This window comes from Electrophorus electricus, chromosome 4 (genome assembly GCF_041902795.1).
Source record: "Electrophorus electricus isolate QZ-2024a chromosome 4, ASM4190279v1, whole genome shotgun sequence".
In the NCBI taxonomy this organism is placed as follows: domain Eukaryota; kingdom Metazoa; phylum Chordata; class Actinopteri; order Gymnotiformes; family Gymnotidae; genus Electrophorus; species Electrophorus electricus.
The window spans coordinates 23,164,384-23,176,568 of NC_137500.1; the positions used below are offsets into that span (position 1 = coordinate 23,164,384).

At 44.1% G+C, this 12,185-nt stretch overlaps 1 protein-coding gene across 8 annotated transcripts in view; it reads left to right on the plus strand.

Moving 5' to 3' along the window:
- The window catches only part of map7d1b (MAP7 domain containing 1b), a 38,144-nt gene extending 30,215 nt beyond the window's left edge, over positions 1-7,929 (plus strand). For all 8 annotated transcript variants that reach the window (XM_081712800.1, XM_081712801.1, XM_081712804.1 and 5 more), the window contains 8 exons: positions 237-543; positions 2,218-2,377; positions 3,675-3,779; positions 3,910-3,960; positions 4,146-4,194; positions 5,006-5,090; positions 5,708-5,955; positions 7,336-7,929. In XM_081712800.1, coding sequence (XP_081568926.1) covers positions 237-543; positions 2,218-2,377; positions 3,675-3,779; positions 3,910-3,960; positions 4,146-4,194; positions 5,006-5,090; positions 5,708-5,955; positions 7,336-7,346 — 1,016 coding nt within the window. In that variant the 3' untranslated portion in view covers positions 7,347-7,929. The remainder of the gene's footprint in view (positions 1-236; positions 544-2,217; positions 2,378-3,674; positions 3,780-3,909; positions 3,961-4,145; positions 4,195-5,005; positions 5,091-5,707; positions 5,956-7,335) is intronic.
- The last annotated feature ends 4,256 nt before the right edge of the window (positions 7,930-12,185 follow it).

Below are 12,185 nucleotides of genomic sequence, written 5' to 3' on the forward strand. Positions count from 1 at the left end.
GCATCATTTTCATTTCTAAAACATTCTGAAGCCTGCAGCAAACATTACAGTGTGTGTGTTTGTTAGGAAATAGCAGGTGATTCAGGTGATTCTACTGATTCAGAGCACATGACAAAATATGATTAAAAGCGTGTGACAACTACACACTCCAGGTACTTATTGCTATATCAGTGCCTGAAGTGTGTTCAACATGTTCAGCGTGTTTGCAAAACTGTTTCCTGTCTTTTGCTCTTCAGCTACCGCTAGCGTTCCAGCCATCACAGTCTCCGCCTCTCCAGCAATGCCCCCTTCTGACTCTCAGCCAATCACAGCGGCCCCTTCTACCACTGAGGTCGCGCCACCCAGTCCTACAGCCACTCCTCAGGCCCCTCCCCCTCATGCCCCTTCCCCTCAGGCCGAGCCCGCCCCTCCTGCAGCCAAGCCGACGGCTGGCACCAGCAACCCCGAGGAGGCTAGCCGGGCACTGGCGGAGAAGCGGCGACAGGCTCGTGAGCAGAGGGAGAAGGAGGAGCAGGAGAGGCTGGAACAGGAGCAGAAAAGCAGGTGGAGAACAGCTCCACACCTCCGCACCTCCTCACCTCCACATCTCCACACCTCCACTTCTCCACCTCTCCGCACCTCCACACCTCCACGTCTCCACACCTCCACATCTCCACGTCTCCACACCTCCGCACCTCCTCACCTCCACATCTCCACACCTCCACTTCTCCACCTCTCCGCACCTCCACACCTCCACGTCTCCGCACCTCCACACCTCCACATCTCCATGTCTCTACACTTTCACACCTCCACACCTCCACATCTCCACGTCTCCACACCTCCGCACCGCCACGCCTCCACGTCTCCACATCTCTACACACACCATTGCTGAACTAGGCCTGTGTGGTGTATCATCTCTTAAATGTTATTACAGATGTTTGCTTTTCCCAGGACTGATATCACTGATATGCTAATGAGCTCACTAACAAAGCAGTGTTTTGTTTTTGTTCATTGTTTTTTTCATTTGTTTGTTGTTTGTTTGTGCTCTTTGAATATCCTGACCAATTAGAGCTAATGGCATTGAGTGTTTCATCATGGCATTCACACGACGCAATTCACTGTCACCAAATGAATGCAGGCCAGAATTGTAACGTGTGGTCCGAGTGCCGAGGGGCGTGGAGCAGGACTCTCTCGACGTGGACAAACATTTATTTACATAAAACATAAAGACTATAGTGGCACTCCCTTATAACAAACTGAACATAGACACACTTAACGCGGGTTTAAATATACAAAGACAAACAAGGTGCAGGTGTGTGCAGGCGTGGTTACAAACAAAGATCCTCCCACTGCACGTGACAGGCCAAACCACATGACTTGTGAGAGGCGAGCGTTCCGTGACAAGAATATCACAATTACATGAACAGCATTTGGCCCGTGCCGTCATTCAGTGCGACCATAGCATTTTTGCCACTACGGGGATGAGTGTGTGCTCTCATGGACGTGATATCCTGCACTGATGCATGCACTACACTGAACACAGGCATGCATTCAGGGCAGGTCACGTGGTGTCTGTAAGACAACTATAGTCAGTGCCCACAGTGTAGAGCTAATAAAGCTACATAACGCATCGTCTGGATGCAGCATGAAAGGTTATCTCCATGTATAGACCTATCAGATGTACAGAAATGTGGTGGAAATTGAACGATGATACAACCAAGATTTGAAGTCACTGTAAACTGGACTTCAGCCCTGGATGAAGCTTTAGGTCATACACAGAGAACAGCGCTCAGTCTTCCAACACTATTAAATACACTGCATGGGGTTTTTCCAAGTTTCGTTTATTCATTATCTTAGTCTAGTCATTATCTTTATAGCCATTATGTTTTTTTAGAGTCTGCTTTTACTAACCAGTCACAGCATTTAACAAACCATATATGATGTTAATTAACATGCTTTGATTTTATATTTGATACTCTGAGGTTTTGTTGTCGCGTCTTAGTTTGTTTTTGCCATGATCTCTGTCCAGAGATTGTCATGGTCCAAAGAGATCCAGAGATATTTGTTGTCGTGTTCACTTCTCTTAGCATGGTACAGCATGTTATAACATTATATGGCCGATGTTACTAACCCTTTGACAGCTTAAAACATCATTTTTTTGTCAAGTTCTTCGTGTCATTGGTTCCCCAACGAACCCGCCACGCGTTTGACACGGTCTGTCGGTGTGCTCCTCGCCAGAGAGCTGCGTGAGGAGCACGCTCGGCGAGAGGAGGAGGAGAGGAGACGCAGGCAGGAGGAGGCGCAGTTAATGCTCCAGCAGCAGCGTCTGCAGGAGGAGAGGGAGGCGCAGGAGAGGGCCCGGGCTGAGCAGGAGGAGAGCATGCGCCTCCAGAGACAGGTGAGTGGTACATCCTGGGAAACGGAGTCTTCTGAGGTTTTTCACGAGTAATGTGAGAGGTTTTGGAATGCTGTAGATTTTCAGATTTTCATTTTCGTTTTTGTGGAGGCAGACGATAGCCATGAGGCCCTACCGGACATCCCACGTGGTGATGTGGCTGCTGTACAGGGCTCAGGGGAGGGAGAGAGGAAGAGAGAGAGAGAGAGAGAGAGAGAGAGAGAGAGAGAGAGAGAGAGAGAGAGAGAGAGAGAGAGAGAGAGAGAGAGAGAGAGAGAGAGAGAGAGAGAGAGAGAGAGAGAGAGAGAGAGAGAGAGAGAGAGAGAGAGAGAGATGGTTGTGATGCACGCTTGACCCGTAGGCCTGCACCATCCAATGCTTTTCACTGTGTCATTGCAGCAGGTGTTAATGCAGCTGACCAAGCCACTCTGCTCACCTGCCACCTCAGTCCTTCATATATCCCTTTTGCTACATTATACACTTATAGGAATATCTTGTATTTATACAACATTTGATTCAACAATCAGAATGGTTTCAAATGGTTTTAATGTGTGTTTTTTGTCCAATGACCTCTAAAAGGACTAAAGATATGACCTCTTATAGACTTTCACAGGGTGTAATATCATGGCCCAATTATTTCATCATCTGCAAGTGTAAAACAAAGCTTTTGACAAAAAACATTGTTAAACCAGATTAAACTCTGCTGTTTAGCACTCGAGCACTCCTTTATGAAGTCAGTGCCCTTGACTAAGCCTTTCTGCTCATCTGATTATGGAAGTGTGATCTGAGCAGTACCACGATAGTTTTCTTAGAGGTTTTTCACCAAACTGAGATGATGCTGAGACATACACGTGGGGAGCTTTTCTCCCTCAAAGATAATTTCCTCTACTCATACGCTTTCAGTTTGAGTTATCATAGGTTCTATTTCAGTGGTTGAGAGAGAGATGCCAAGGAGAAATATGATATGTATTTTTATGATAGCAGGGAAATCCATAGAGGAACGAATTTGTATTTCTGAAATGGGACAAACAAGCGGAATTTCAGACCTCTACTCCCCCCTGGTGGCACAGAGTAACTATTTTACGATGTATGGAAGTACTACTTTTGGACCTGTGAGTGAGTGAGTGAGCGAACGAGTGCTCTGTCTTTGTAGGCACTTCCTATAGCCCAGTTTAATGAGCTTTTTAAAAGTTGCTGAGAGATTAGTTTGGTGAGCTAAATGGTTATCACAAAGGATGGGACAGATGATCTTTGATGTGATTCACAGTTTTTTGATTGTGCATTCATTTCTTTCTCCCAGAAAGAAGAAGCGGAGTCAAAGGCTCGCGAGGAGGCGGAGCGACAAAGGATGGAGAGAGAGAAGCACTTCCAGAAAGAAGAACAGGAGCGACTGGAGAGAAAGAAGGTAAGAGGGGAGAGAGAGAGAGAGAGAGAGAGAGAGAGAGAAAATTCTCAAAAGCATGCTTGGTCAGTGAAAGTGGAACATGATTAAGCTGAGATGGTCATGTGTTGTCTCATGGGGTGTGCGTGTCTAGCGCCTGGAGGAGATCATGAAGAGAACTCGCAAAAGTGACGCTGGAGAGAAGGTGAGGTTTGGCTCCTCCGTCTAACCTTTCTCAAACATTATCAAACATTACACAGTAGCAGCAGTTCAGTACAGTACCCTTTTTCAGCATGTCAGTACAGTACCTTTATTTGGCAGATTCTTAGAAATGGAGGCACACGCACACACTATACCAATAATGACCTTCTGTTGTTCCTTCCACTGCAGAAGAATGCCAAGTCTCCAGGCCAGGTCAACGGCAGTGAGGTGAACACAGGTAGGTTTACTATCTGGAACGTTGCAGACAGCATCACCCACATAGCGTGCCTCAGAGACAGTGCCAGAACGCTCTCCACTGGGGGCTTTGTGCCCCAGTGGAGGCCCAGGTGCACGCTGACGATGCTCAGCCAACAGTTTGAAAACATGCTGTGGAAGAATTTACACACACATTAGCTGGAGGTGAGTGACAGACGTCTGCTGGTGCTTTAACCCCAAAGGGGGAAGATCGAGCTAACACAAGGAGAACAGAATAAAAATGTCTCTTCTCTAAAGAGACATGAGGTTGAAATATATTAACAATTGCTCTAGAAAAAAAATTAAGAAAGATTCCTTGTAAAACATTGGCCAGAAGTCATCATCAGAAGTCATCACCACAATCACAATTACAGCATGTGTCTAGAGTGACTCACAGAAGAGCTTTGTAGTCTATCAAATACGCATCCTCCTGTGACAATAGATAGGGCGGTGTTGAGAATATCTTCAAGCTAATGCGCTTGAGGGGGTGGAAAAAAGACAGTAATTGAATGTTTTTAATAAGTGCTTAGCAACTGAGTGAAGAGGTCTTCAGTGTTTGTGTGAAGGCAGCCAATGTGACCTATAGATCCTCACCGACCCAAACCCAAACTTATTAAACCGCAGAAATGATACGAACACCCAGACTGTTTGATGTAATAACACCAAAGTTGAAATTAAATTATATAACACACACAGCAGTTGTGACAGAGGATGAGACATGAGTGTAATATAATATGAAGCATAAATAAACTTTGAGTATACAGAATAATCTAAGGGTCTTTTTTTTCTTGCAGGTCCTGCCACCCCTCCGAATCCATCTGTGACCGGCAATAGTGTTACTCCAGGTTCAAACCAATCACAGGGAGATCTGAAAGTGAGGTAAGCAAAACAGGAAGTAAAACGTGGTTGCCCACTTGAAGTTTTTAGGCATCCTATTAAATTTATATTGAAAGACAAATACAGAATCATTATCTTTCAGTAATGATGTTGCTCAAAGCAAATATTCAACAGAAAAGCTGTTTTATTCTAGTCACCTAGAATCTAGATGCATAAATATTATTTTCACCAGTTTTTTTTAAGTTTTAATTCAATACCGCTAATGAGGGAACGATCTCTTCACCGTATTTAATGGAGCATGAATTATGAGATTTTTTGCTTTGCTCTGCCTCAATTAAAGATTATATATAACATTTGCAAAAATAATGCAAAATGAGGCGTTACTGAAAACAGCTCATAAAAGATGTTTTCATTCAGCAGTAATCATTACCCAACGGTGAAAAGCAGACTTGTGGTTTGTCATCTTGCCAGATGGAGCAGTAAATAATGTGTTACTACAGGGTTTCAGCATTCCCGCCTAGAAACCCCTGCAGTGATTCAGTACTGCAGCTGGAGGTGTGAGTAGCATAGAACTGGCAACCCATAGTGAAGGGCAGCGGGTCCCCAGGTTCACAGAAGAGGACACGCAATATGACACTATTTAATGGGTCTCTCCTCAGCCCCGACTCCTGGGGTTCTCCCCAAGTGGTGAATGGAGTGCAGCCCACCAAGCATCACAACGGCCTGGGCTCCAGTGAGGAGGCTGGCGACTTCGAGGAGATCATCCAGCTGTCCAATCGCAGTGGAGGCAGCAGCAGTGGGCAGAGCCAGTCTCAGACTGGCATCGCAACCGAGCCAATCATGGCTTTTGAGGGAGGGGAGCCGTTCCTGATGAAAGCAGGGCCTATGAAGCCGCATCATGTGGCAGGTAAACATTCGCAGATAACTGCAGCGTTTCCATGGTAACCTCTAGTGAAATCGCTCATTTTAGAAGTGTACATTTCAGATCGGTGCAGTCCTCATTTAGCATTTTGGCTTATACATTAAGTGCAACGTGTTCCCACTGTTGAGAGCAAAATCCCATGTATAAAGAGGAAAAGAAATTCAGAGCTTGTGTGCCGTCAGTAACTGCATCTGTGGCCAAAGTTCCTTCAGGTGTGAAACATGGATGGGGGAGAGAAAAGTCTCCCATAAATCATACAGTAACATCTGCACACATAGCACAGAATCCCACGAGTCAAACTAATCCCTGCAGTCTGAACCAGTACAGTTACATGAAGCTGGTTTACTCTGTTGGACTCATAAAGAAACAGGGAGGGATAGTATGAAAAGCTTTTGTATCTTAGTGGTTTTGACCATTTCCCACAAGCAGATCGGTGCAGAGACATCCAGCTGGAGCTGGCTCAGCAGAGGGGAGGAAAGCTCTTGGCTCTGTCCCAAAGTTAGGCTCTTGTTTCAGAGACACCTGCCCAGCTGGAGCCCTTAGCTGTGGAAGAGCTGACGGATGACTATGGAAAGAGCGGCCTGGCTCTGCTTCTCCTCCTGACTCCTTCTGTCCGGTCCCTGCCACCAGCCTCAATGCAGGCCTTCCCGGCCTTCACTTACCCCAGAGCATACTGTGGGAGATGGGCTCACAGCCAGGACAAACCACCTTACCCTAGTCTGCACTGCTCCAGGCTATTCAGCTTACAATGAAATGTGACTTTGACTTTAAATCAGGGCCTTTGGAGACTTGTGTGCGGATGTGTGTGAGAGAGGGACAGAGATGTTCCTTCCTTTGTATAATCTTAGATTGATCCAAAGTCATTTCCGAAGGAGCTTGATCATAATCAGAAAGAGCCAAACCCAGTTTCTCTTCCCACAGAACATGGCTCTGGTGGAGCAGGCAGCAAATGCAGTAGCCTTCTCTTCCCGTGACTCTGTCTAGCACTGCATTTCATTTTTAGCACTACAATGTACTTTAAATTCTTTTCGTCCCTAATTTGTCCAGTCCTTTTTATATTTTATTTAGACAGTTTAAATGTTTAATTCTCATTTATTTTAACACTTGTATGACTTTTAGCACCTTTTAATTTTTCCTCATTTTTTAGATCCTAATTTATTGTTTCTTCTTAATCTTTCCGATTGCAATTTGCAATTTTTTCATTCAGAATTTTTTATTTTACTTTACCTACTTTGCAAAGGTGATAGCTATCAAGGTGTAATAGGCTTTATTATTCAATATTAACATTGATTCTTTGAATTGCTATTGTGTATAATAAAGGCAGGCTCCTAACCTTATTAAGCGTACATGTTCCGTGTCCCGCAGAAGTCCTGTGAGCAGCCAGCGTCCCGCGAGGCCCGGTTTCACCACGCCGTCTACGCAGAGTGCCGTGTACAGAGCAGCAGGTGCAGTGGCAGCAGAGGTGTGTGTGGAATGGACCGGGGGAGCTCGTTAACAGCAGGACATACTCGGGGACACATGCGTCCCCGAGGAACGGCTGGGCTGAACATAGACACCTGGACCAGCATCTTATTTACATAATGTATTAGAAACAAAAAGGTTCCAAAAACAAGAAAACAAAAAAAAAGTGTTTTTCTGCTTTTCTCACTGAGTATTACGGTGCAACAGTGTGGAGTTCTATCAAATCGTCACCAAGGTTTTGGGATGCACCTTTAAAAGACTGTAATGAATTTTAGCAAGAGCCCTGGAAACAGTATTTGGTTATCGATATGATAAAATAATTATTGTTATTGTTGTTGTTCTTATTATTATATTACTGTTTTTCTTTTGAGTTCAGAAAACAAGTGTGGAGTCTTGAATTCCTGAGTTATTTAACGTGAGACACATCAGCAAAGAAGGGTGCTGGTTGTGTAAATGTATATTTGCCTGACCTGTGGAATAAACCTTTATGAAAATGGGTTTAAATTTGTATTTGTGTGTGTGCGTGTGTGTGTGTGTGTGTGTGTGTGTGTGTGCGTGTGCGTGTGCGTGTGCGTGTGCGTGTGCGTGCGCGTGCGCGTGCGCGTGCGCGTGCGTGTGCGTGTGCGTGTGCGTGTGCGTGTGCGTGTGTGTGTGTGTGTGTGTGTGCGCGTGTGTGTGTGTGTGTGTGTGTGCGTGTGTGTGTGCGTGTGTGTGTGTGCGCGCGCGTGTGTGTGTGTGTGTGTGTGTGTGCGTGTGTGTGTGTGCGTGTGTGTGTGTGCGTGTGTGTGTGTGTGTGTGTGTGTGTGTGTGTGTGTGCGTGCGTGTGTGTGTGTGTGTGTGTGTGTGTGTGCGTGTGTGTGTGTGTGTGCGCGTGCGTGCACAAATTAACCAATTAACTGGTATTCAGCACCCCTTCATAACCTTTTTCTCCTTTTCCGTTATAGGAATTCATCATAGGAAAATGTCATTATAGGAAAATACATTATTTCCATTATATGAAAAAGACAAACATGCAGCTTTTTAATTCACACTGCAGCTTTTGTATTGGAAAGAGACTTATTTTGGTCAAAGTTATGTAGGGCATAATCATTACTGTTATAGTAAAATGTTTTTCTATGGAAAATAACCATTCCCATAGTAATCCAAAAGTGTGTACAGTGGCTAAACTGAGGGGGCACCAGAATCTGAGCCCCTCTTTCACATGTAATTCATTCATTCATCCTCTAAACCCATTTAATCCAGTTCAGGGTTACAGAGGGTGGAGTCTAAGGTGTAAGGCAGGAACCAATCCTGGACAAGGCAACAGTTCATCACCAGTTCAGGGCACACAAATGCTGACACGCACACACACACACACACACACACACACACACACACACACACACTGGAGTAGTTCAGAGACGAGACACCCATTGACCTAACATGCATGTCTTTGGAATGTGGGAGGAAATTGGAGTACCCAGAGGAAACCATGCAACCACAGGGAGAACATGCAAACTCTGCAAAAACAGCAGCTGGGCCAGGAATAAAACCCGGATCACTGGAGCTGAGGCAGCAGTGCCGACCAGTGTGCCACCACACTACACCACCCCTACATTTCAGTATAGCCCAGGAATGTCGTTTCCACATTTTATGCAATTCTAATCTTAATTCCCCAAAGACGGATTCAGAGGAAACGTGCAGACGTTCCGACGTATGCGTTATGTACGTGCATGTGTCAAGACCATGAAGAACTGGCACAGATCCTGGACTATTGTACAGACATGTCAGGAGATAGCAAGAGCATGTGCTGTTCATGTGACCGGCCTTGTCTTTCACGAATAACGTGAACAGCAGGCTGGAGGCAGCGATGCAGACATGGCCACGGCTGTCTGCACACAGAGCGGCCTCTGGGAAAGAGACAAGACAGTCATTAGGAGAGCACAGAGAGACAGCAAGAGACTGATGGAGTGGTATAGCGTGCGCTCCACATTCCCATCTTTTTTTTTCCAAGATGAGAAGTGTCTAGTCAATGAATCATCAGTGCAAATGGAGACTGGACCGTCCAGATGCAATGCATTCTAAATGCTATACTATTCCCTTGTAAATGTTCAGCAAATGTAAATTTCCTTACAGAAATACTGTAAGTTTTAAATATTGTCCTTACATGTCATTTCAGAGAATCCAATATGTACATAAAGCATTGTAAGCTTTTCGCAGCTTTGCCTTCACGACACAGGTTACACTGGGCTTTGCCTGTGGTCTCAGCACCTCTAGATGATGGGAGATCTCAGTATGATGGGAGATCTCAGTATGAAGGGAGATCTCAGTATGATGGGAGATCTCAGTATGAAGGGAGATCTCAGTATGAAGGGAGATCTCAGTATGTAGGGAGATCTCATTATGATGGTAGATCTCAGTGTGAAGGGAGATCTCAGACTCAGCCAGAGACATGATCCTGATCATCTGCCCTTGCTGTGGTCCTGTCCTGCCTGCTGGACTTGGACTTTTGGAAAGCTGCTTTGTGACAACATCTGTTGTAAAACGCACTATATAAATGAATTTGATTTAATTTGATATGATTTGACATCATCACACTCTATATTGTCAATTCTGTATATTCTCCATTCTCACCCTACAGTCAAAACCTGCCTGGATGCTCCAGGGACTTTCACTCCCCTCTCATACTTCTGCTGTGATTTAAAGTTGTTCCATACAAACACAACAGATATAGGACCTCTCTCTGAAATGTCCTGTTTCTCTGGAAACCATATGTACTTCACTGCAATTTTGACTGCCTCTACGTACAGTACACTGTATTTACTTGCTGGAATCTTCAGAGATTTTACTTTTTGCTTTTCTGCTCCAATTTTGTTTGCTATTTTTGGTGGTACAAATTACTTATTGCACCTTTAACCTAAATGATTAAACTAGACTACCTATTTTGATCTCAGTAAATATACATCAAATTTAGCTAACACTCTACTGGCCAAATAAGAATTTACCCAAGAACCATTACTATGCAATGTGCTTACTTTGACAATATAAATATTTTGATATTTTAATGTAATTACTTTCATGCTTGAATGTTATAGTGTTATAAATAATGAATATATCATGTTTGTCCATTTCTCTAACATGGATAAGACGCATTATGAATAAGAGGGGTAATAATGAACATGAAAACATATGTATAACATATGTGTAAAGCAGTATATGTTAAGGCTGGCTGGTGAGGGATATTGCTAAGTTAAAGAATCCATTTGTGAAATCTAGATATGTAGTGTAAGACCCGAGGGAATAGCCCCAAATGGAACTCTTGGGGCCCCATTTAGTTTAAGGGGATAGTGATAATATCAAAGGATGTAATCTAATAAGTTTCCCTTTTTACTCTAAGAGGGCATGTACACTAGCTATTATCTCTTTTTATTTTAAGGGATCTGTACTAGCTAGTTTCTCTCCTTGTATGAAAAAGGAGCGTTCTAACAAAAATCTCTTTTAATCCATGAGAATAATATGATAGTCCAAATCCAACAACTTTTGTCACGAATCCCTCTCTGACTCCCTTACCTTGTCAGCACTTTTTGATGAGATTAAAATGTTTGTAATAGCAAAATTGTTCATTGCATTTGAGCTGCATTGCCTCTACGAGTCAAGACTACTGTTGTTCCTTACAACAGTGCATTAAAATCACAGAGAATATGCTTTCCCGTGTCTCATGCTAAAATTCACAGTGTTTCAAGAACTTGTCACAGATTAGGGAAAAAAAAGTGATATTGCAGACAGAACATTTGTTTATCTGACATTCCAGAACCCCCACTGTGTCTGTTCTGGTACCAGCACATGCTGAAGATTCTTCACTGTTGCTTGTTCGTTGTTGCTGAGGAGTGAGTAAAACCCTGGCCAGATTAAAGCCTATATTTCTGTATTTATGGGTGATGACAACGTAGACTACACATAGTCTGCAAACTAGGTTTGTGCTCTTTCAAGTGACACTTAATCCTATTGGTCTATATATATACCTGGTGACGTGTGCCATCCTCAACCCTGCCCGGATGGATGCCCAGAAGCTATAAACGCATTTCTTTATGTGCACACAGTGCAAAGTGTAATTGAAACTGCTACTGTGATGAGGAAGAGCTGGAGGGAGACTGCATTAAATGGTTAGTGTCCTATTCCCGCAATTATTTGCTTTGCAAATTTGTGTGCAATGGATGTTTGCCATATAACACCTTCTAGGTCTAAGGTGACTGTGTGGCCTATGAAGAATTTGCCTTCATCAAAAATACAGTACGAAGTGCAAGTTCTAGTGTTTATCATGTCAAAACACTTTATAACCTTTAGTTAAAGATCAATACAATAAAACATTATTGTAGACAAGAACACCAGAAACACCAGCTAAAGCTTATATATGTGCATTTACAGATCCCTGCCCTCAGTGCAGCAGAAGCTGTGTAAGCCCCACCCTCAGTACAGCAGAAGCTGTGTAAGCCCCACCCTCAGTACAGCAGAAGCTGTGTAAGCCCCACCCTCAGTACAGCAGAAGCTGTGTAGCCCCACCCTCAGTACAGCAGAAGCTGTGTAAGCCCCACCCTCAGTGCTGTATAAGCAGTATAAGCCCCACCCTCAGTGCAGCAGAAGCTGTGTAGCCCCACCCTCAGTGCTATATAAGCTTTGTGAGCCCCAGTGCTGTATAAGATGTGTATGCTCTGCCCTCAGTGCCGTATAAGATGTGTGAGCCCTGTACTCAGTGCTGTATAAGATGTGTATGCTCC